General features: G+C 36.5%; 2 protein-coding genes across 2 annotated transcripts in view; both read left to right on the forward strand.

The window, feature by feature from the left end:
- Nucleotides 1-5,345, forward strand: part of LAMA4 (laminin subunit alpha 4) — a 99,604-nt gene extending 94,259 nt beyond the window's left edge. Inside the window, exons 35-38 of the mRNA XM_070953251.1 lie at nucleotides 359-489; nucleotides 3,145-3,238; nucleotides 3,419-3,538; nucleotides 4,669-5,345. Of these exons, the coding sequence (XP_070809352.1) occupies nucleotides 359-489; nucleotides 3,145-3,238; nucleotides 3,419-3,538; nucleotides 4,669-4,814 (491 nt within the window). The 3' untranslated portion in view covers nucleotides 4,815-5,345. The remainder of the gene's footprint in view (nucleotides 1-358; nucleotides 490-3,144; nucleotides 3,239-3,418; nucleotides 3,539-4,668) is intronic.
- A 5,650-nt stretch (nucleotides 5,346-10,995) lies between these two features.
- TUBE1 (tubulin epsilon 1) lies at nucleotides 10,996-24,069 on the forward strand. The gene is made up of 12 exons (XM_070953261.1): nucleotides 10,996-11,080; nucleotides 11,203-11,276; nucleotides 12,833-12,885; nucleotides 15,574-15,631; nucleotides 16,795-16,910; nucleotides 17,922-18,043; nucleotides 18,705-18,892; nucleotides 20,242-20,417; nucleotides 21,017-21,157; nucleotides 22,000-22,140; nucleotides 22,916-23,090; nucleotides 23,537-24,069. Exons 1-12 carry the CDS (start codon nucleotides 11,056-11,058, stop codon nucleotides 23,693-23,695), a joined length of 1,428 nt encoding a protein of 475 aa, XP_070809362.1. The 5' UTR covers nucleotides 10,996-11,055; the 3' UTR covers nucleotides 23,696-24,069.
- The last annotated feature ends 318 nt before the right edge of the window (nucleotides 24,070-24,387 follow it).

Here is a 24,387-nt window from a genome sequence, read left to right on the forward strand (position 1 = left end):
TCACTAATTATTAGGTATACAGCGCCTTGTTGGATAAAGCCATACTAAGACTATGGGGATTATACTGGGTATTGCCTCATTAACACAAGTTAACCATCAGCAGATTTCAAGTTGAGAATCTGCTAAGTATATGAAAGCAAGAATTATACAGGATATCTAAAAGAACTACTTGAAATAAGAATTTGAGAACAGCATAATATTGAAGAATCGCATAGAGTTACTGAAATTTAAAAAAACACTTTCAAATTTCCAAAGTTAAGAGATGAACAGGATCTTTAGTTATTGTTTCATCTTCTACAGCGCGTGAGTAATTTTACAGTTAACTTTAAATAAAACATTTTGTGACTTTTCCTTGCAGATGAATCATTTAGTTTGGGACTGAAATTCGAAGTTGTTTTTGAAGTCCGCCCTCGGCGCAGTTCTGGAATACTAATGCATGCACATAATGTAAATGGAGAGTTCCTGAACATACATATGAAACAGGAACAGGTATGAGAAAGGACCAACCACTCCTCCCTATTTTTATTCTGATTTTTCAAAACCAGATGCTCCACCTTTTTGTCAAGTATCTTGTGCTCTTTACTTTTAATATCAGCAACATTTCAATTTCTGAAATCAGTAATATTATTTATCAAGTGATCATTTTTATAGCATGTTCCAAAAATAGCTCTGTTCAATTGAAACATACTTTATTTTCCGGCGTATAGGACGACTGGACATATAAGACGACCCCCAAATTTTCCTGTTAAAATATAGGGTTTGGGCTATATTCGCCGTATAAGACTACCCCTCTTCCAACGCACACCAAATAAAAATTAAAAAACATCAACTGGCTCACCCACAATGTAAAAGCAGCTGTGCTAGACCCAAAATGGCCCCTGCAACAAGCAGGAACCTCACACAGCCACAAAAAGCCCAAAAAAACAACTTTCACACTTTACACACACAAAATTCCACATACAGCTTTGTGAGATTTTGTGTGTTTGTGTAGTTAGAGTGAAACACTACAAAAACATACTAAATCTCAGAAAGATGCACAAATATTATTTTATTTTATTTTATTTTTATTTTTATATGAAAGCTAAATTTAAAACTTTCTAAACTTTAAATGGCTAGGTCTAAAAAAGAACAACTAAAAAAAACCCCAATTAACTATTTTTTTAAAGATCCCAAAGGGGAAAAAAACTCACCCAATAGAACAGGGGTCTCCAACCTTGGCAACTTTAAGACTTGTAGACTTCAACTCCCAGAATTCCTCAGCCAGCTTTGTTTTGCTGGCTGAGGAATTCTGGGAGTTGAAGTCCACAACTCCCTGCCTGCTTGATTGCTTGGATTCAGGCAAGCGAAGCAAGGCAAGCAGCTAAGGTAAGCAAGCTGGAGGGGGAAAACTTTTTTTCTTCTCCATGGCTCTGGCTATCCCAGCTGAGTTGCCTGATTAGCAGATCGTCAGAGCTTGGATCGTCAGAGCCATGTGAAAGAAGAAAAGTTTTTTCCTTCTCCATGGCTCTGGCGATCCCAACTGAGTTGCCTGATTAGCAGATCGTCAAGGTTTGGATCGTCAGAGCCATTTAAGGCTCGTCAGAGCCTTTCGGGCTGGTCTGCCTGGTTACAGGAGAATGACACCCAGCGTATAAGACGATCCCCGACTTTTGAGAAGATTTTCATGTGTTAAAAAGTCATCTTATATGCCGGAAAATACGGTATGTGAATAGTTGAGGATTTTTAAAACTAAGTGGAACTAAGGGGGAAAAAATCCATAGAATCCCCAGGAGCAAATAAATGTTTTTATGATAAATAGAAGCTTAGGAAAATAATCCACCCACCCCTTTTTTTTTTTTAAGATTTTATAATACAATGTTTCCTATTGCACTTAAAAATAAATGTTGCAAATATCTGACTTGAAACCTATAGTATTAACGTTCAAATATCTGACTTGAAACTTATAGTATTAACTTAATAGGCATTCACATTTCATTTTTACCTGTCCCTGATGTGCCCTACTGCTATCTTAACTCTAATCAGTCTTTGGGGAGAAATTGTCTGAATTAAAAAACTATCTCCCTTTCTATCGGGCTTCTCCTTATAGTAAGTCCATCATTTTGCAGTAATTTGAAACAGAAATTTTACTATCCAGCCCCACCCCATCTCCCAAAGATGATGGTGTCCAGTTCTGTCTTCCAGAAACTGTTGGCAGCCAGTACTCACAACAGGGCAAGTTAGCAGTGCAGGTGTATTGAGCATAGTACACTGTTTCCCCAAAGCTGCTTTTCACTTATGGGAAAGGCTACCTACTGGGAGGTGTCAAGAGGAGCAATCTGATAAGATACAGATAAATGTATGGAGTGGCCAGAAGACCTTTGCAATTTAATCCTAAATGAAGCTAGAGAGAAATAAAACAGTGGGTCTAAAGTTTTTGCCAGCAAAGGCATCATTCCACTTTTCCAACCTCAACCTTTCCAGATATAGAAGAACTACAAATCCAGAAATTCCCTAATCGGGGTAGCTCTGGAAATTCTAGCCATAACTCACCTGGAAGATGCAATTTTGAAATGATCCAGTGTGTGGATGGTTAGGTTGCTGGGCTTTTCAATCTATCTTGCTTATATAACACTCTCTTCCATTTCATTTCATTTCATCTCATGCTTATTAACTAATCCTATCTGTTGGGTACATTTTACCTTGAATAATTTCAAACAGTTTGATGGTTAAATGTATAATCTCCAATAAGGACATTTTAAAGCTTTTTTTTTTTACTTTTTTTCCTTATTAACCAATTACATTAGAACAAATAATGCCTAGTAAAATATATACTTAATTGTACTGTATAACATCTATTATAAAGCATATAGTATATTATGTGTTGTATAACATACTGTTCAGGTATTATATATAATCATAATCCTACCTATCCAACAATTATTGAATTTGATAGGCCCTTCTTCACACTCAAACTGCATGTATAAATGCATGTATAATGAGTAAGAAGTAAACCAGTTTTCCTTAACTGAGCGCCAAAGCACAGGGGAAGAATCTTACAATTCTAGTATAAGCCTTGAGTCTGGTGAAAAACATTTTGTTTTAACATTTTTAAGATATTTTAGATAATATTAACATTTCTAAAGCTGAACTCAATTACTTTACCAGGTTATTGTGAAGCTAAACAATGGCATTAAAGATTTTTCAACTACAGTTACACCAAAGCAAAGTCTCTGTGATGGCAGATGGCACAGAATTGCAGGTGAGTCAACACCACAAGCTCTGTAATAATAGTGATTGTGGATTATTTCTTTAAATCATCTAATATATAGAAGCCTTAGCCAGGGCACAGTAGACAAGCTGGTATTTTCAAAACCTTTTTTTAATCTGGTGGCTTGGAAGATGAAAATACCTTATTATCCTCTTCTGTTTTGCATAATAGTTATTAGAGATGCTAATGTGATACAACTGGATGTTGATTCAGAAGTGAATCATGTAGTGGGACCATTAAACCCAAGAGCAATTGACCACAGAGAGCCGGTATTTGTTGGAGGAGCACCAGGTAAGATTATTATCACTTTATTTTTAAAAGTTAAGACAATAATGTTTAACGTGTTTATTTGGATTTATTAGCCAACCAGCAAAAAAAGCAAATAAATATTCTATAAAAGTGACGTCATATTAACTTTCCAAACAATACACAACAGAAAACATGGGCATTATTGAAAACTTGGTGTTTAATGCAACTTCTTTGATAAAGCGGAGTACTTTATAAACATGTACTGTAAGAACATTTATTTATGTCCAGAGATTGATGCTATCAGAGATGTTACCTAGTTAATGCGCTAATCATTTTAAATTTTTATGATTTAGGTTTTGAATTATCTTTATGATTTATTTCCCACATGTACCAGATGCATGTAAAGATATGTTCATGTGCTTTGAATATTAACACCACTAAATAATTAAATATGCTAATAGAATCTTTGGCATAATTCATCACAAGGGAAAATCAGAAGCCAACGATCTTATAAACAATAAAAACCCTAAATCTCCTACCTACCAAATTTGCTAAGAGCCGTGGTGGCAGTGATTAGAATGCAGTATTGCAGGCTAATTCTGCCCACTGCCAGTTCGATCCTGACCAGCTTAAGGTTGATTCAGCCTTCCATCCTTCCGAGATCGGTAAAATGACTCAGATTGTTGGGGGAAATATGCTGACTCTGTAAATTGCTTAGAGACGGCTGTAAAGCACTGTAAAGTGGTATGTAAGTGTAATTCCTATAAGTGTTAACTGCTGTTTTAAAAGAAGCATGTTTTATCATATCATTTCCATCCCTTTGAGTAGGAATCTCCTGATCTTGAGTTTTCTATGAAGTTTCTGGAGAAGGTAGACTACTACTTTCTCTCAAATCCTCTAATGCTTTTCTCCAGATCCAATCTACAACCTTCACTTTCTTTTAAATAGCTTCAGAGTGTCTAATACTTTTTAAATTAAAAAGTTGAATTTACTAAAAAAATTGAAAACCCAACAGAAGTGCTACTAAGTTGAGCTTAGAACAGAAGCGGTACTAAGTGTATGTTAAGTTTCATATTCTGGTTAAAGCCATTCCCAGCATGTACTTGCATTTAGATATTGTAATGTCACTTGTGAACAATTTGTGGCTAATAGTGTTTTTAACTTCTTCACAGAAGCTTTCCTGACATTCAGCCTGACCACACGTAATTCCTTTACTGGATGCATCCGTAACTTTATGATTGATGAAAGGCCAGTGATTTTCAGCAAGGCAGCTTTGGTCAGTGGCGCTGTGAGCATCAATGTATGTCCTGCTGTGTGAAAGACTGGTACTACAAAACAACAAGGATATATACAGCATTGAAGAAGCAGCAAAAGCTGTGCAGGGTTCCATTTTCAGTATCAGAATTAAAATATATCACTCATTTTAAATACATGATACAGCATAAAGCTTGCAATCATTAGGAGAGCTTCACTTTTGGGGGGGGGGATGCAGATTCCTAACCTGTATTAGAAAAAAACATCTCTGCAGTGTTCTAACTGGGGAATGAAAGTGACCAACCCAGTAGGAAGAAATGTAAATCCACTACTGTACAGTAATGGTCACAGGCATGCCTGACTCTGCATTTGTCAGCATTTCAGGAGCAAATGACTTAGCAACTGTGGGTTTCAACTTCAATCCACTAAAATCATTTTATTATCCCATAAGAAATTTGATAATAAGCCGCTGTTGGAATGTCCAGGTGCTGTGTCTTGGGATAAATTAATTCTGTTCACAGTGTGCTTTGCTTCATGTATCTTACAGAATAAACTATATAACAGACATGTTTCACTAAAACAGCATCTTCTGAGTTTCCTTTTCCTATACTTTTTTGTTCAATTATGGTAAAGTAGTATGGGTTTTGTTCAATTTCCAAAACCCAATAAAATCCTATATTTTAAAACTGTTATCATCTGCTGCTACACATAATAAATTGATCCATTATTAGCAAAAGTGAATATTTTATGCATCTGTTACTTATTTATATATTTATTTATGCTGCACAATTCTAACTTTACTGGTAATTGTAAGAAAATCAGATTTTCTCCTATGAAAAACAAGAAGTGAAGTAATATATTCATTATCTAAAGTAATTTTAGGAGGAAAGGTGGTATTTAACTATATCCACCTTCCATTTTAACATTTTTCTCAAATAATACTCAATCTTGACAATATATATTAAACTGCACATGCTTTTAAAATTAAATGTTCAAATTTCCAAATGCCAGACCTAATCTAAATTTATAGCACATTAATTCATTCATTTTGATACAGTGAAATTAAAAACCATGCCAGTTGACATAAAAACTATTTTTTAAATAAATATGATATATGAAAGAAACAAATAAAATATTCTATTAAAATTTCTGGTGTAGGCATTTGTTCATAACACTGTAGGAAGAAAAATCCAGTCCAGTTCCAAGCTGGGAGAAAAATGCAGGAGTCAATGAATTTGGAGGCAGGCTGCAGAAAAAGTCTCCATTTATTTAGGAATCAGAAGGGAAGTGACTCAGCATTGGTTCTGGGACAGTGACAGCCTAGCATGGATAATAGAGTGATTTTTATATCCTTTTGGACCATTGAGATTGAAATGCCTGGTGGGGTTATTTGATTAGACTGGATTCTGGATTCTAATTGTCCCTATTTGGCTTCTTGGGTGATGGTCTTTGGGGAAAAGTGGGGAATGTAAATTCTATGTGTTTACTGACTTAATCCTTAATCCTGTCAATTCAGCCTGTCTCAGTCTTCTAATGGGGGTTACTTGAGGCCATTCTGGCTGTGAGCAGGTACTGCTTTAGCTTCTATGGATTGTTTTTCTTTGCCTTCTCTGGGCGCATGGAAATAAAGGGGGGTGTCTTATGATTCTTCCTACAATGCTTAATATTAAAGCAAAAATCACCCCCCATTATTCCAGGAACTAGTCCTCCTAAATGTGAATTCAGTTTGTCAATAAATATTTGTCCAAACTCTTGCAGTTAGAAAACGTCTTCTGACACATAACAGACTTATTCTCTATTAAGGTGGTTGAGGTAGACTATAGGATCTGGGTGTACACAGAGATACAAATACTAGGGATAAGTGAGATTCCACCAAAAAGTATCATTGGCTGGGATTACAAGTTTCCTAAAATTGTCTGTACGTAGAACTAATACAGTTCAGTGTACAGTACAATACTGTACTTCTATATTGTCACTATTTTTACCCCACATTATTTCCAGAGCACAAGGCTCTGATCTTCTGTTCTGCTACCTTACAGAGAGCCCAAGTCATTCAGTTATTGCCTTCAGCAGACTAATACAATAATCAAACCTTATTGCTTAAATTACTGCAGACCAACATATAATAAAAATATTAACAATTCCAACTACATAAACGAGAAATAAAACAAATTCCAAACAGAGTTAACATATTTTACTGTATATGTAAACTTAAAAAAAAACATGGAATAGTTTATATCATGGGAAAAATTTCCACCTGTTCTGAAGCCTTTGCTTCTAAGATTAAAATTCTCAAGCTATGAAGCCAAAATGAGAATATGTCAACATTTTTACAAGCAAGCACGTTCCCAGTATCACTAATTACGTTGCTATAGCCACTGGAAAGGGACAGGCACATCCTAAGTGATACTGAAGCTCTGTGAAAAGCAGCAGCATGAGGCAAAAGTTCTCCCCAATGGGAAAATGAATCAACAGCATGGTCTACAGCACTGTGGTAAAATGCCATATTTGCTCCACTTTCAAATACACTGGTATCAAAATAGGGGGGGAAGAGTACTTTGCTCTTGAATACCAACATTAAGTGAAAATTGGGATCCAGAGCCAAGATTGAACTGATGCAAACAAGCTGATTATGAATCACTTGCCAGATGCCCATAAACAAAAACAATACATGTGGAAATACTCTTATAAAAATAATAAACTATTACTAAATAAAACATCAGTTCTTAGATTTTATAGAATTTGAACAGTCATGACAAGTTAATGAATATGTTTCTTGATGGAATATTCTTTGCAAGTTACAAAAGGTCAGATCTGTCTCTTTTGATAAAGCAGCATATGCAATCAAGTTTTCTTTTGCTTCATGCGCATTTTACCATCAGCATGGGAATAACTGATAAACTTATTTATCAGCCTCAAAATAAGTAGAGGAAAAATTACAACCAATAAATGATTTCTAGCGTTTGAAGGTCAACTTATCTACTAAATGGACAACAGCAAGTCAGAACACTTCCACTTTTTTGAATAAATAAACCACTTTCCATTTCCTATCCTTACAGTAAACCATTTTCATTATAAATAGTATTTTCAGTTGTTCGTGAGAAATCTGGATACTTGATTGTTAAACTGTTTCTTGATTGTAGAATTGTGGATATTCTGATTGTATATTATAAAACTCACCATTGGCCGTCCTGTGTGGCAAGTATAAAAGGATACTATTCACAGAAAGGCTATCCCTGCGGCTCAGGAGAGGTGGAGACTGTGGGTCACATGCTCCTTAGATGTTTCTTTTATACGGAGATTAGGAAAAAACATATTCTGCCAATAACTGCTAGGTATCCTGGCCGTTCCGACACTACCTATCTTCAGTGGCTGCTTAAGGATGAACAGTCCATAACTACAGCACAGGTAGCCAGATTCTGTGCAGCAGCACTGGGGATTCGTTGCAAGCACTTGTCTTCTCCACGCAATGTGGAGCAATGTTATATAACTGTAGCAAACCCTTTGCACTTAGTCATTTCCCTTTTAGCGTTGAACCTACAACAGGCCACACAGTTTAGGGATTGCAACTATAGTATAGTCAGATCATGTATAATTGACATTGGATTTTATTATAGATTTTAGTTGTTATTTAATATTTTTTACTAGAAGTTTTAAGTGTATATATATTGAGTGCTTTTATTTGTTCTGGTCTAAGACTATAATAATAAATTGTTGTTGTTATTATTATACGTATAATGCCCTAATGTCATCAAATTATATTACTACCCAAGTCCACCTTTTATTTCCTTACTTTATTCCAACTGAAAAGCAGTTTTATAAAAAAAATAATCTGAATCTGTTACCCAAATTTCTATTCCCTTAAGAACCATAGAATATTTTTTATTTCAGGTAGAAGCATTAATTTATCATAACAAAAGCTACTACACAACTTCAGTCTCATATCAGACTGGATTTGTATTTCCAACAAACAACATATCACATAGTAGGAAAATGGGAATACTGTCTTAGTTAATGAGTCTTGAAGGAAAGAAACAAATTTAAAAAGTTAAGTGGTACTGATATTTTTTTAGGGCCACCCAGTCCTTATTTTACTGTATACGTACCTTAGTTTACCCTCTTATTCTCAGAGCAACCTAGATCAGTGGTCCCCAACCCCCGGTCCGTGGCCCATTATCGTGCATTGAGCCATTTGGAACCGGGCTGCAAAAGAGGTGGGCAATACATTGTGCGGAACCCTCCCCTCTCTCCTCCCCACCCCAGCCAGTCCACAAAGCCGGAAAGATTTGGGAACTCTGAACTAGATTATCTTGGCTTTTACAAAATCATTGCAAAAAGATCATGTTCAGTTCTTACTAATTATTACTAATTATTAGTAACTAATTATGATATTAGCAATATTTGGTTTGCATGAAAATGTATACAGGTTTAGACATTTAGTATTAAAAACAGAGAAGAGATAAGGAATCAAAATTCTTAAGAGTGGTATAGTTTAATATAGTAATGTTTTCAATGGAGGAACAGGACAAAAGACCATCCTAGCATATTCCTGGTTTCAGACCTTCAATTGCACATTCAATGGCCAGCTGCTAAACAGGCTAGAGCAGCTTAAATCAGTGTGAGTGCACCTATTTGAAGATTATGATACAGACTCATCCTTTTCTTACAGACATACCTTGTTTCACTGTATTGCAATTTGCAGGTATTGCACTTTTTACAAACCCCTCCACCTATAAAAAGCTTATGACTGGCTGAAGTTTCAAATGATTAACTGTTTAACACTAGAGTATTTTTAATAAAGCTAAGCACATTATACTTAATAGACTAAATGCACACTGTAAACCTAACTTATCTGTACTGGGAAACCCCATAAAAATGTGATTGCTGCCGATATTGTAATATTCACCACTTATTGCACTGGTCTTAAAAAGAAACCACTCTTGAGGTATGCCTGTATATGTTACAATTTAAACAGTAAATTTTTTTTTTTTTTTTTTTAATTTGATTTATATGCCGCCCTTCTCCGGAGACTCAGGGCGGCTTACAATGTGCTCAGCAATAGCCTTCATACTTATATAAACTAGCATCAAAATCATTTTAAAATAAGAGAAAATAAAAACGTATTCTAGCTCTATGATCTATTTCCACTCAGAATACTATACAGGTAATCCTCAATTTACAGGTTTGTTTAGTGACCATCCAAAACTACAATGGCACTGAAAAATGTGATTTAGGACTGTTTTTCAGTTACGACCTTTGCAGTATCCCCATGATCATGTGATCAAAATTCAGATGCTTGGCAACTAGCTCATATTTATGACCGTTGCCATGTCCCAAGCTCACATTTGTGACATTCTTGACAAGCAAAGCCAATGGGGAAGCCAGATTTACTTAACAACCAGGTTACTAACTTATCAACTGCAGTGACCCACTTAACAACTGTGGCAAGATGGGGCAAAACTCACTTAACAAATCTCTCATTTGACAAAAGAAATTTTGGGCTCTGTAGTGGTTTTAAGCCAAGGACTACCTGTATTCTCCTTTTATGTGTTTCAGCTTAGAGTGTTTCTCAAACGGAGTGGAGGGGGTGGCGGTGAGGCTCCAATGTCCATTTCCACTAACTGACGATCACTTCCACTTAGGCATGTAACACTTGCTTATGTGAAATCATGTGAATTACGAATTATATAATGAATTATGAGAGTTGACACCCGAAATGAATCAGAAGGGCTCGCTAATTTGGAGGAGGCAGCACCCACAACCCTGACTCAAAACTCAGGCCGCGTTAGATTATTTATATATATATATATATATATATAATCTGTGTAATATATATGATATATATTGATATATATTATCATATATTACTATGCCGTTACTAATGGCTGGCGTCACAGTTCCCGCTGCTACGTGAAGAGATGCGTACTCTTGCCAACGAGTCGTGCCGGTCACCATCCTGAAGGGGAAAAAAAAACCAAACGAGCGACAAACCCATCTCCAAAATAAACCGGCATTACCGCAGGCGGGAAGAGTTCAAAACCGCGCTAATCGGTGAAAAGGCCTCAGCGCATGCGCCCAAACCAACGGCTGAAACTGTTCCCTCCTCCCACTCCACTGCAAACGATCACACCCGCCATGTCCGCGCGCGCGAGCGTCCAATCAGCAAGGCGCAGGGAGGGGGGGGTCCGCGTTCCTGCTCTGAAGCCGCTTCCAAACGGAGCGGTGGGGGGAGGGAGAGAGGTGGGGAGACTAGTATCTTTCAGGCGCGACCTGCGTGAGACACGAGAGCGGCGCGAGCAGCAGTTATGACGCAGTCCGTAGTAGTCCAGGGTGAGCGTGCACGTCATTCCCAGTCTCTCTTAGTCTTTTTTTTCCCTTTATTTTTTTCCTCCGTTCTGCTTCCACGACGGATGCCTCCCTCCACTCTTTCTTTTTCCTCTCTCCCAATACAGTAGGTCAATGCGGAAACCAAATAGGCTGCCGTTTTTGGGATCTGGCATTACGTGAACACGCGACTGTTAATAAGGTAACAAGCCCCGCCTTTTTAGAAAAAAAACTGCGGCGTGCCCACTAGTATAAGCGCATGCGTAGTTATGCTTTCCAAAGGCTCCTTGTTCACCCGCTTCCCTTCTCATTGTTTAAAAAAAAAGGGGGGGGGGTGTCTTTACTTCCTTGTTTTGCCATTGTGGTCCATCCGCATAAGACCACAGCAAACAGGCTACCGAGTCGGAACGCGGCAACGAAGATTCCCCTCCTTTGCGGCGAGGTGGTTTCCGCCATCGCCGTCCTTTATGCTGCCACGGTGAGGCGCTGCAGCCCTTCTGTTCCCGCCGTTCCCGGCGACTGGTTACTGTGGTTACCGTCCCTCCCGGCGTTCTGTTGCCATGGCTACGGTTCCAATGATGCTCTGGAGCTCCCCGGCAAACCGTTAGGTGGAGTGGGATTCCAGTAAAATCCATCGAGCCCCTTTAAATTTTTTTATTCCTTACTTCCTTAATGTGGCTTCGTGCGGATGGACCTCTTCGATTATTGATGAATTCTGTACCAAATAAAGAACTCTGGGCTGATTTGTTCGGTGATCCGTCACTTGTTTTATTGTGTTATCACAGAATAGTGTCAGGCACAATGGGACAACTCGCCACAGCCAATTCACAGCTGCCAACTTGCCGCAGGACAACTCAACAATTCAATTTAATTATCCTGTTTCCCTGAAAATAAGACATCCCCTGATAATTTGTTTATTATTTGGGCTTGTATGCCGCCCTCTCTCCAAAGGACTCAGGGCGGCTCACAATAAATACACAAATTCAATTATAAAATATAACAAATATAAGAACCCCTTAAAATCACATTTAAAACCCCTTCAGTCCAATCCGGCCAGGCCAAATAACCATGTTTTAAGATCACGGCAGAAGGAGCGAAGGTCAGGAGCCACCCAGAGCTCCAGGAGGAGCTGATTCCACAGAGTGGGCACGCCCACAGAGAAGGCCCGCTCCCTGGGATCACCAGTCGACACTCTCTGGCCGATGGGACCCCAAGGAGGCCCTCCCTGTGAGAACGCACCGGGCGATGGGGAGCTGTCGCTGGCCGCAGATGGTCTGCCAGGTATCCTGGGCCTAAGCCATTTAACTTATGCTTTTAATTTTTTTCAGTTTGAAAAGGTACTACCAAACTCCTCATTATTATTCATTGTTTTAATTAACAGTATCATAATCCAGTTATGTTTTTTGTTTCTGAATAGTACAGGTAATTTGTCCTTTTTTATTTCTTCACACAGTTATTAACATGAATTTTACTGTAAGATTTTGAGAGACTAGTTTTCAGTATGTCTTGAGCCTACTTACAAACTTACCTGTCAAAAAATCCAAAGCCATCTTGCAGAATATTAGTTGAAATAACTTCGGAATGTATCTGTACAAGAAAACCAGATAAACGCATTATGCATTCTTTGAATCACACCCATGTTTTTTGAAATACAATAAGGAATATAATCTCGAAAAGTTATTTTTAAATGTTTGTGCTAGAACTTATAGTGCAAGTTCCAAGTTTAGTTTTTACTTAAAGTATTTTTTATTATTTTAGAAAGGACTTTATGATGAAGCATTAAGCAGTTTCTTTAGAAATGTGAACACTAGGTAAGTTTCTTTGGGAAGTATAGTAATACATTAATTGAGATACTTTGTTTTAAAACTGTTCTGTACAGTCAGGTCCATAAATATTGGGACATCGACACAATTCTAACATCTTTGGCTCTATACACCACCACAATGGAGTTGGAATGAAACAAACACAATGTGCATTAACTGCAGACTGTCAGCTTTAATTTGAGGGTATGTACATCCAACTCAGGTGAACGGTGTAGGACTTACAGCAGTTTGTATATGTGCCTCCCACTTGTTAAGGGACCAAAAGTAATGGGACAATTGGCTTCTCAGCTGTTCCATGGCCAGGTGTGTGATATTCCCTCATTACCCCAATTACAATGTGCAGATAAAAGGCCCAGAGTTCATTTCAAGTGTGCTATTTGCATTTGGAATCTGTTGCTGTCAACTCTCAAGATGAGATCCAAAGAGCTGTCACTATCAGTGAAGCAAGCCATCATTAGGCTGAAGAAACAAAACAAACCCATCAGAGAGATAGCAAGAACATTAGGCGTGGCCAAAACAACTGTTTGAAACATTCTCAAAAAGAAGGAATGCACCGGTGAGCTCAGCAACACCAAAAGACCTGGGAGACCATGGAAAACAAGTGTGGTGGATGACCGAAGAATTCTTTCCCTGGTGAAGAAAACACCCTTCACAACAGTTGGCCAGATCAAGAATACTCTCCAGGAGGTAGGTGTACGTATGTCAAAGTCAACAGTCAAGAGAAGACTTCACCAGAGTGAATACAGAGGGTTCACCACAAGATGTAAACCATTGGTGAGCCTCAAAAACAGGAAGGCCAGATTAGAGTTTGCCAAACAACATCTAACAAAGCCTTCACAGTTCTGGAACAAGATCTTATGGACAGATGAGACCAAGATCAACTTGTACCAGAGTGATGGGAAGAGAAGAGTATGGAGAAGGAAAGGAACTGCTCATGATTCTAAGCATACCACCTCATCAGTGAAGCATGGTGGTGGTAGTGTCATGGCGTGGGCATGTATGGCTGCCAATGGAACTGGTTCTCTTGTATTTATTGATGATGTGACTGCTGACAAAAGCAGCAGGATGAATTCTGAAGTGTTTCGGGCAATATTATCTGCTCACATTCAGCCAAATGCTGCAGAACTCATTGGACGGCGCTTCACAGTGCAGATGGACAATGACCCAAAGCATACTGCAAAAGCAACCAAAGAGTTTTTGAAGGGACAGAAGTGGAATGTTATGCAATGGCCAAGTCAATCACCTGACCTGAATCCCATTGAGCATGCATTTCACTTGCTGAAGACAAAACTGAAGGGAAAATGCCCCAAGAACAAGCAGGAACTGAAGACAGTTGCAGTAGAGGCCTGGCAGAGCATCACCAGGGATGAAACCCAGCGTCTGGTGATGTCTATGTGTTCCAGACTTCAGGCTGTGTTTGACTGCAAAGGATTTGCAACCAAGTATTAAGAAGGGAAAGTTTGATTTATGATTATTATTCTGTCCCATTACTTTTGGTCCCTTAACAAGTGGGAGGCACATATGCAAACTGCTGTAAGTCGTACACCGTTCACCTGAGTTGGATGTACAAACCCTCAAATTAAAGCTGACAGTCTGCAGTTAACGCACATTGTGTTTGTTTCATTCCAACTCCATTGTGGTGGTGTATAGAGCCAAAGATGTTAGAATTGTGTCGATGTCCCAATATTTATGGACCTGACTGTATATGTTGAGAGAGTCTTTTGTGTCACACTTTGCATTGCTGAAAGTTAGCATTTTCTTCTCTTATGAAAGATAAAGTTCTGGCATTAATGGTATGATTTTATCATTCGCTGTATGCCATTGATGCTGTAATCTGTAATCTGCTTTGTTATAATTCTGTATGTGAGCAATTAAATGGGGTTTAATTAAGTGAGTATAGAATTGAAGCTTGTATGTCTTCATTACTGGATTAGTTAAGTGAAATCCCAGTGGGTAGGTTGTGTTGTGATATACATGTCAACTTGTTGCAGACTTAAAATAAGTTTATTTGTAAACAATCATTTAGATTAGATCTGCAGTATAGAGATTTAATTAAATGTTACACCACTGTCATGACTTAATTTATTCAGACTGGGCCATAATTCTTGGTATTCATTGTTTTAGAATAATATCATAGTTCTGTTTTTTTTTTAATCTCTGAGCTATTAGGTCATCAATTGGCAGCAAAGGTGATGGGTGGATAGAGAGGATATTAACTGTTCATCCAATTTTTTGTCACTCTAATTTTACTTGCTATCCTCCATAGCCTGAACAAAAAGCTATTTCCAAGCCAAAGCCCCATTGCCTGCATGGTATAGTTGTATCTTTCTGATTTGCTAATATATTGACCTGCTATAACGCCATCACTTTATCAAGTTGCACTGAAAAAAACCCCTCTTATTTGGCTTGCTTCATGATAAGTAGGAAGATAGTGCTGATAATATTATAGTCTTCCAATGTTATCTATTTGAGATCCTGCAAAAAGTGTTACATATTCCAAGCATCTTTTTTTTTTAATATTTATATTTCTTTTGTTTCTTTATTTTGTATTAGGGACAGTATTTTTCAGTTTTTATGTGTCAATGTTTTTCTTTTATAAAATGAGAGTGATATCACCTGCAAAGGCAGGCTGATCTTTATCCATGATTATAACTAATTGACTTCTGATTTTTCTAGAACAGATGGTGACAGTGCTGACATTTCCAGAGGAAAAATCTGTTCCTTAAAAGCACGTGTAAGAAGAGAAAATATTTAATTTAACCCTTTCTTTTGCTTTGTAGACAATACTGTAAACTGTTCCTAATTTGGAAAGTTTTATTTTCAAACATATTTACCTTGTAACTATTGAAATAATATTTATGTGATTGGTTAAAGTGGTTAAATCATATAAAGTGAGGTCTTCGTGTCATTCAGCTTTATCTTTTGTAAAGCTCTATAATATCTGCTCATATTTTGCTCCATTTTCAAATAGATAGGAGAGGGAATGTAAAGTGAACCTCAGAAGGAAATGTAAAGTTAACTGTTAGAAGGAACTATTATTGTGCAGGTTATAACACTGTTACATCATGTCAGATGTAATTTATTTCTCACATGCAGTACATACATACAATATAGGATTAGCAATAAAGTAAGTAGTTATATATATGTGTGTATGTATGTCTAAATTAACTACTTATTAACTACTAAATTTACTAATAAACTAAATAGTAGTTAAAATTATTAACTACTAAATTAAGTTTCAAAAACAAATTTTGTTTAATATATTTATTGTGAGTATAATCTGAATAAGAAATTTTAAAAATGAAAATAACACTTTTGCAGATAGATTACATGGAAAAATCTGTCTGCACAGATGCTTCTCTTAATGAAAAAATGTCTTTATGGTTGTTGGATAACTTTTCCCTTTTTATATTCAGTTGTCAGAAAGGGTTGATATATACTATCAAGAGTCATTATTTTTCCTGAGCAGTCTTGCTGCAGAAGTATTCTTGGCTTGAACATCATTATTAAAACTACAAAGTTTAATCAGAGTTACTTAAAAAAAAATCATGCTGGAGCTTAGAAAATATGCTTGTGGAGACAAGATCATGTTGATAAATCCACTTAACTAACACATAATAGCAAATATTAGTTTAGTAAAAGCGTATCTTAGTATATAAATGTTACATTTACTGGTTTGTATATAATGTTTGTGTACATTTAATCCTGGAGCTATTTTTAATTATAATTGAAATTAAATTTTCATTTTATATGAAAATATAGGGCACATTTTTCTGGAGTCAGCTTTTTGAAAATTAAAAGTGTATGTGAAAATTAAACAAAGCAGATACCTACTTTATTTTCATGTCCTGTTTTTAAAGATATGCTGAGTAAATTGTTTTTATTCTGCTCTCTAAGGCTCTACTGATTGACATGGAAGAGGGTGTAGTGAATGAAATTCTTCAGGGGCCATTAAGAGAGGTGTTTGATAGCAAACAGCTGATCACAGATGTTTCTGGCTCAGGGAACAATTGGTAAGAATAAATTCAGTTTCATAAAAATCTTCAACCAGATTCTCTTTGTAAAACTTCAAATGCAATATAAATTTTTTATCTTTTGCACTTACTGCAATCCCTGAAAGGATATTAAGATAAATATTTAAATCCCAAAATTATAATTGTCTTGCCAAATATCTCATATCTCCTGTTTTCATGCTTCCATAAATAGATATTTCATTTTTCCCCCCATATAATTGTATTGATCTATTCATTGTATACTTTGTATCCCGATTTTCGGAATATAAACCTTTATATGTTGGCTTAGACTTATTCCAATAGGAGAGTTGGTTGGAAACAGTCCAGATGACACAAGTGCAGTCTGTTTGCTTGCCTTTTGAAATAACTCTCTTAGGACAGTTGGTAATAGCTGGTTTTGTGGGGAGGAGGAATCCAGCTGGTCCAAATTCTCCTCTCAGGCACATGCTCATCTGTTCCTAACTGCTGCTGCTTCATTTCATTCGGTCATCTAAGAACAAATTGGAGCAGCTAACCAAATAACAGATTTAGACCTTTAAGTCCTCCACCCACCCCCAGTCCCAACTTCATACAAATGCTCTTTAGACAGGTTTCAAATTACATAGAAGGTATGTACAGGTAGTTCTTGGCTTATGGCCACAATCATTTTAAGTGGCCTGTGAAGACCAGAAGAGTGTGAATTTAAGAGTGGTTTATTGGTATCAATTTAATTGTTTCTTGTTTATTTTTGTTGTTTATTTTTTTGTCTTCATGATGGCAAAGAATGTCCTTAAACAGACAAAAGATTTTGCCCTTTCTGTCTAGGTCAACCAGCTTTTGCCTTAGCTAGCTGTGGAATGGGAAAAGCAAAGCAGTGGGACCAAAAGAAGAGGAAGGGGCTAAGAGGCCTGCTTCCATTTATCATGTGGCCTGTGCTTAAATGTGATACTAATGCATATGAGCTCAAAAGATGGCATGTTAATATTAGCACTAAAATAGAAGGGTAGCATATTAAAAGTCTCCTATTTTCAGGGCTGTGGGTCACAATGTATATGGATGTCAGTACCGAGAGCATATTGTTGAAAAATTGAGGAAAACTGCAGAGCACTGTGACTGTCTGCAATGCTTCTTTGTTATTCATTCAATGGGAGGGGGTAAGTATTGTTTTAGTCCCAGAGATATAGCATTGTCAGGTGACGTGAAGGAAAACGTAGCATACATTACTACATCCAATAAGAAATTTCCATTTGGTTAAAATTGGACAGGAATTTCTGACTTCCGAGAGCTGAATCCAGCATCCCAGTTGTTTTTCTGTTTGCTGTGAGGCAACATTTTTTCAGGTTCTTTCCATTTCCACCTTGCTGGTCATGTTATTGGAAGTGCTATTGCATTGGGCAAAGTACGGCCCAATCGCCGTTTACAAAAATTCTATAAAAACTGAATGCTGAATTAACTAAACTAATTAACTGAATTAAAAAGTTTACTACATTGAAAACAGAGATGTTTAAAATAAAGGAGATATCTTGCAATTTGCCTCAAAAGATATATTCATTAAAATTATTAATGAATCTCAGTGCAATTTTTTAAATTACATTTTTCTTTATGTTTATCTACTTTACAAAAATCATGTTGTTGTTAGCTTACTTTTGAGTTCTTGCATTTCATAATGCCATCGTCTAAGACATTTTCTCATAGGTTTTCCAAAAACGTTGCCTGAGATAAATTGTATAAACATTGATTTTGAATTTTTAAAAAATTCTTAAAATTTGTAAGACAGGTCATTTGGCTTTGTAGTTATTTCCTTATTTCTTCTAGGAACAGGATCTGGTCTTGGTACATTTTTACTAACAGTACTCGAAGATGAATTTCCAGAAGTATATAGATTTGTGACTTCAGTTTATCCATCACGTGAGGATGATGTCATCACATCTCCATATAACAGTGTATTGGCTATGAAGGAACTCAGTGAACATGCTGACTGTGTATTACCAATTGAAAATGAAGTAAGCATTTGTCAGGGCCTGAGAATTTTCATTAGAAGAGTAGTTCTTTTCTATCTTTAATATAAACTTTATAGTGCAAATGTTGAACTGATAGCTTCTTCATGCTTTTTTTATTGTAGAACTATTCTGAGTCAAGACCAATGACAACTTTGCTTTTTAAAGTGAACAGAAGAGACATTTTTGCACTTTTTAAAATAAAATATTTTCTAATTTAAAAAGTATATAACCAATATGTATGTGTGCATACATATACTAGGGGTGTCAAACTCAAGGCCCGTGGGCTGGATCTGGCCTGCAGAGTGCTTAAATCTGGCCTGCGGGGCCACTCTGGAAGCAGCAAAGGATTGGCCCACAGTGCCTCCGCGCAGCCCTCCCTAGCTCCATTTTTTACTGCAATGGCCTACAACCCTTTGCCAGCGAAAACGGAGGCCACACACAGCTCACCCGGGCTCCGTTTTTGCTAGCAGAGGGCTGCAGGAGGCCATCACAGCCAAAAACGGAGCCTCGACAAGTGTCAAGGTGGCTACGCCCACCCTGGTCACGCCCACCCCTGCCCCCCCCCAAGGCCAAACACAACCATGATGCAGCCCACAATGAAATCCAGTTTGACACCCCGATATATTTTTTGTGTGCATATATACACAGACAAAGATAGTCTGATAATATATATTCTGATTTCTCTTCAGATTGTGTACATTTTTCACTTTTCTTGTATATATATTGTATGTATATATGAATATATCTGCACTTAACAGGAATTAAATATTTTGCTTGGTTGTCTGCTTTCACTTAGCAAGTGTTTGGATGTTAAATTTGTGAAGCATCTTGCAACTTTTTAATTAAAAAATACTTTATAATTAGTTTTAATAATAATGTTATTGTTTATGTGTATGTCCAATCTCTAGGAGCCCAAGGCAGTGTAAATTGCATTCTCCTATTCGCATTTCCATTGTGAATTTGGCTGAGTGATTGACAATCCACAATCACATATTGAATATCCATGAAGGAGCATGCACCTGGTCTTTCTTCTTCCTAATCCAACTCCTTAATTGAAAGCACTGTTTAGAATATAAGCTCTATCCATTTCATGGAGCTACTCTAAGATCAACTAAATCTGTCAATTTATTATAAAATCCAGGCCATTGTAGTTTTGCCTTTTTTGTCTTTTGAGGTTTAAATGTATTTGAAACACATTAGAAACATGATAAGGCTGCATTCCTGCATTGTGATGAACTTCTTTGAAAATATCTTCCCTTCTCAATGGATTTAATTAGAACTGTACAAAAAATATTAACTTTGCATAATATAAATGTTTTTCATTGTTGTTGTTGTTTTTTCATCTTCCAAAGTCTTTATTTGACATAGTTAGTAAAATTAACCAGATGACCAACTCTGGAAAGCTAGGATCAACTGTAAAACAAAGCAGCTTGGTGACTTCGAGTACAGGTGGAATAAAACATCTTCAAGAAAAACCTTTTGATGCTATGAACAACATTGTGGCTAACTTACTATTGAACCTGACCAGGTGAACTTTTAAGCCTTCTAATAAAAATAAATAAATTGTCCTTATACTAAAATATGTTATCTTGTTGAAATAAAGCTTCTGCGTTTTTCTGTAGGTCATAGTCATTTGCTTCTTTGCAAGTAGCCACCTCCTTAAAAAATTATGGGTGATGTTGTTTTTATGGGAAGTTTAAAAAGCCAGGTGCTGGGAGTGGCAGAAAAGCTTAAAAGAAAATAAATAGTAGTAAAGCCCCTGAGCACACTTGTAAATTGAAAGGATAAAATTCATTCTTTTTGTTGATGCCCTGTTTGGCTTTGAATGGAATGTTTAAAACTTTGTTTCTGCAGCATTTCTGCATAATGGATAAACATAGGTATAGCTTTGCAAAATATCAGCAAATCCCTATGTAGAATTTCCATCAGTCTTGGCCTTGTAGTAAGAGCAAAGCCACAGGATTTTTTTTTTCCTTTTCTACCCTTCTGAAATAAGTATTATGATTAATCTGATTGTTAAACTCAGAGCTATTAAAGCACCACATAACTTGGCAGAGAAGATCTGTAATCTCCTTCTCAAGCAATCAAAGGACTTTTTGATTTTATACAACTTTATGTTATTTTCAGCTCTGCTAGATTTGAAGGATCTCTTAATATGGATCTTAATGAAATCAGCATGAACTTGGTTCCCTTTCCTCGACTTCATTATCTAGTTTCCAGTTTGACTCCTCTTTATACTCTGGCTGATGTTAATGTGCCTTCTCGAAGGTGAGTATTATTATTCAACATTGTTCCTAGAAGGGTAACTTGTCAATAGCAATGTGCTTTGAAGACTTCTAACGCTTGGCTGCTTTGTTTTTACATGTAAATGACAACTGTATACTAACTTGAAAATGAATCTGCTTTGTAACATCCATAGGAAAAAAAATGGAATTTCTTTGGATTAATGATCAGCAGTCTAAATAAAATAAAATAAATATTTTAAATGCATAGCCTTGTGTCAACTGCTTACTCATCTTCAGTTATGCTTTCCATTTCCATCCATTCTTAAAAGTTTTAAGCCTCTGGCATATTATTTGCTAACTGCACTGAGAAGATAAGCAGCTGGCTTATCTTTTGTGTTATCCTTTTGTGTATTGATACTATTATTGCTAGTTCTCAACCCTTTGTGATGTGTGTAAATAAGGATGCTAAAATTTGAAGAATTCATTTTCATTATTTCAAGTAATATATAATTAAAACCTAAGACCTTTCTGACCTAAGGATTGTATTAGTTTAACTACATCTCTTTGGGAGACGTGAGGCTTTCTGCTCACTTGACCAAAATCCGTATTTCTTTTGTCCAGACTGCTATATTTTCAGACTGCTGTATTGCGAATAAATCTGATTTTTTTTCCTTTTCAGAAGGATTTTATTGTTTTTTGAGATGCCATAGGACTTGTACCTGACCTTTCGGGAACAGGGGATTGTAGGAAATTCACAAATACGTTCTTACTATTCATAACTATTGTATAGTTTCTAAAACCTTGCAACCAGAATATATACAAAATACATATTTATCTTATTGGCATATATTCTTAATACTGTTAACCAATTCCTCTGTTTTTTAGGTTGGATCAAATGTTTTCTGATGCTTTTAGCAAAGAACACCAGCTGTTACGAGCTGATCCAAGACATAATTTGTACCTTGCTTGTGCCCTCTTAGTCAGAGGAAACGTACAAGTTTCAGATCTTCGTAGAAATATTGAACGGTTTGTACTAAAACATATGTTCTCAAGAATTATTAACTGCTTTTTCAAAAGACCAACTTAGTGTGATCTCTTTTTAATGCCCAGTTATGCCTATGTTGTAAATGATTATATTGTTGAGAATACAGAAACATTTGGTAATTTAATCTTACATTTTCCCTAACATAGCATTTGATGTGCATGTAATGTTATACAGTATATGTTTATATATCAAGCCCTGCGAGGCCAACACAGAAAACGAGTCATTTGGATTTCTAGAAAGATATTTATTGCTAGTCATTATCCTGTAGAATTTACACCTGCTGTATTAAGGCAGGCCTATTCTTTTTCTCATGTTTCCCCCACCACCACCTCCCTGGACTCAAGAATCTCTTTTGTAACAAAGCTGTTTTCGCCTCCTCTGCGTTCCCAAGATCCTTTAGGCATCCCATCACAATATGATGTGGTTTAGAAATTAGCACACAGAATGTAAAACTCAGATTTAGCATCAATTTTAGGCATATGCTTTTGAACACACTTCCATTAATAGGATAGTTAGAAGGTCTTTATTGCATACTAGTGCTGTGGACATCAATTTAAATATCATTGGAAATAGTTAAATCTGTCACTAACTTTGCTTTGTGTAATGGCATCTTCTCCAACTAGGTACCCTTAAGATATGCCAATCTAATCTTGTCATCACAATCTGACTTTATTACCTGGAAATATAGTTCATTTACGAAGCATAATGTAGCACTATTGCTTGTTATTATTTCAAGCCCTAATTTGCTGGTTGCAGGTTGAAGCCTTCACTTCAGTTTGTATCCTGGAATCAAGAAGGATGGAAAACTGGTTTATGTTCAGTACCTCCAGTTGGCCATTCCCATTCTTTGTTGGCACTGGCAAATAACACCTGCATTAAACCAACTTTCATTGAACTCAAAGAGAGATTCATGAAGTTGTACAAGAAAAAGGTATGCCCTAAAATGAGAAGTCATGCAACTATTTTAATTAGTTCATTTGTACTTGCGTTATTCTCAATATTAGGAAATCTTCTGTATCAAAAAAACTGTACTCATGTCAGTTGGCTTCCCTGTTTCCCAGACTGTATAGTAAGGTTGTAATATATTTGAAGGTATATAAATGGCCAGTTGACTGCAGTGCAAAGTTATATAACAAGAATGGGAGAGAAAAGGAACAAGAAAAAGACTCAGAGAGAGAGAGTGGGTGGGGTAGGGGGTGCAAGTGACAGATGATATCCTAGATTTTTTTAAAAAAACTACACTCCATTGATTTTCCACCATAAGTGGTCATGTGTTCTGTTTACTTTTCAATTTTAGGAGAACAATTGCATTTATGTGGAATATTTATCCCAGTAAAATATATACTGCATGACTGAAGTTAATACTTGTTTCTGCAGGCTCACCTTCATCATTACCTACATGTTGATGGGATGGATCAGAACTGTTTCTCTGAAGCACTTTCATCGCTATCAAATTTAATAGAGGACTATAATCAGCTTGAAGCTGCTAACAGTGGCCCTACAGTAGATCCACCAAGATTGAAGATCGTGATGTAGCAATGCAGGGATATAGTAGGAAAAAAATTCAGTATTTGCAAAAACTGCACATGCTGTCTAACCCATGGTGAGTACTGAATTCAGTTGGGAAGATGTAAGACCAGTTCTGGCTGATAAATTCTTAACAATGATCTTTTATGACAATCAGAAGTACTGTTACTCTTGAAAGACAGTGGAAACATTCAATCTGCCCAACAGTTTCGTAAAATATTTTTATATCTTGCACAGAGGTTGTACGGAGATTGGATAATGCAAATCTCAACTTTCATATTGTGAAATGCACTTTTATCTTAAGCACTGTTTATTTTTGTATGTATATTTTTTGAAATGAGCACATTTTGAATATAAATATTTCTCGTTATATTTTTATTAATACTTTAATAAATGTAAAAAAAAATCCCTTGTGTTGAACTTGGAATGTGTTGACCTCTGTGGTTCGTTGCAGACAGAAATCCCAATGTGAAGTAAAAACTGTCTAGTCTAAAACCCAGTTCCTTGTTTCTGATTCTATCAGCTACTCCAGTTTAACTGAGGTTTAGGCACGGATACTGCTAGTTTCACTGCCTATTACTCTGATTCAGAGCCAAGTGCGAGGCAGAAGTCTGGCTTTAAATGAGATGCATTTTTCTATGTGTTCTAGAAAGTGAAACACTGTCATAATCTCATGCAGACCAGGATCCTTCCTGTTTCTA

Source organism: Pituophis catenifer, unplaced genomic scaffold (genome assembly GCF_029215685.1).
Source record: "Pituophis catenifer annectens isolate HBS135680 unplaced genomic scaffold, rPitCat1.0.hap2 SCAF_1, whole genome shotgun sequence".
NCBI lineage: Eukaryota > Metazoa > Chordata > Lepidosauria > Squamata > Colubridae > Pituophis > Pituophis catenifer.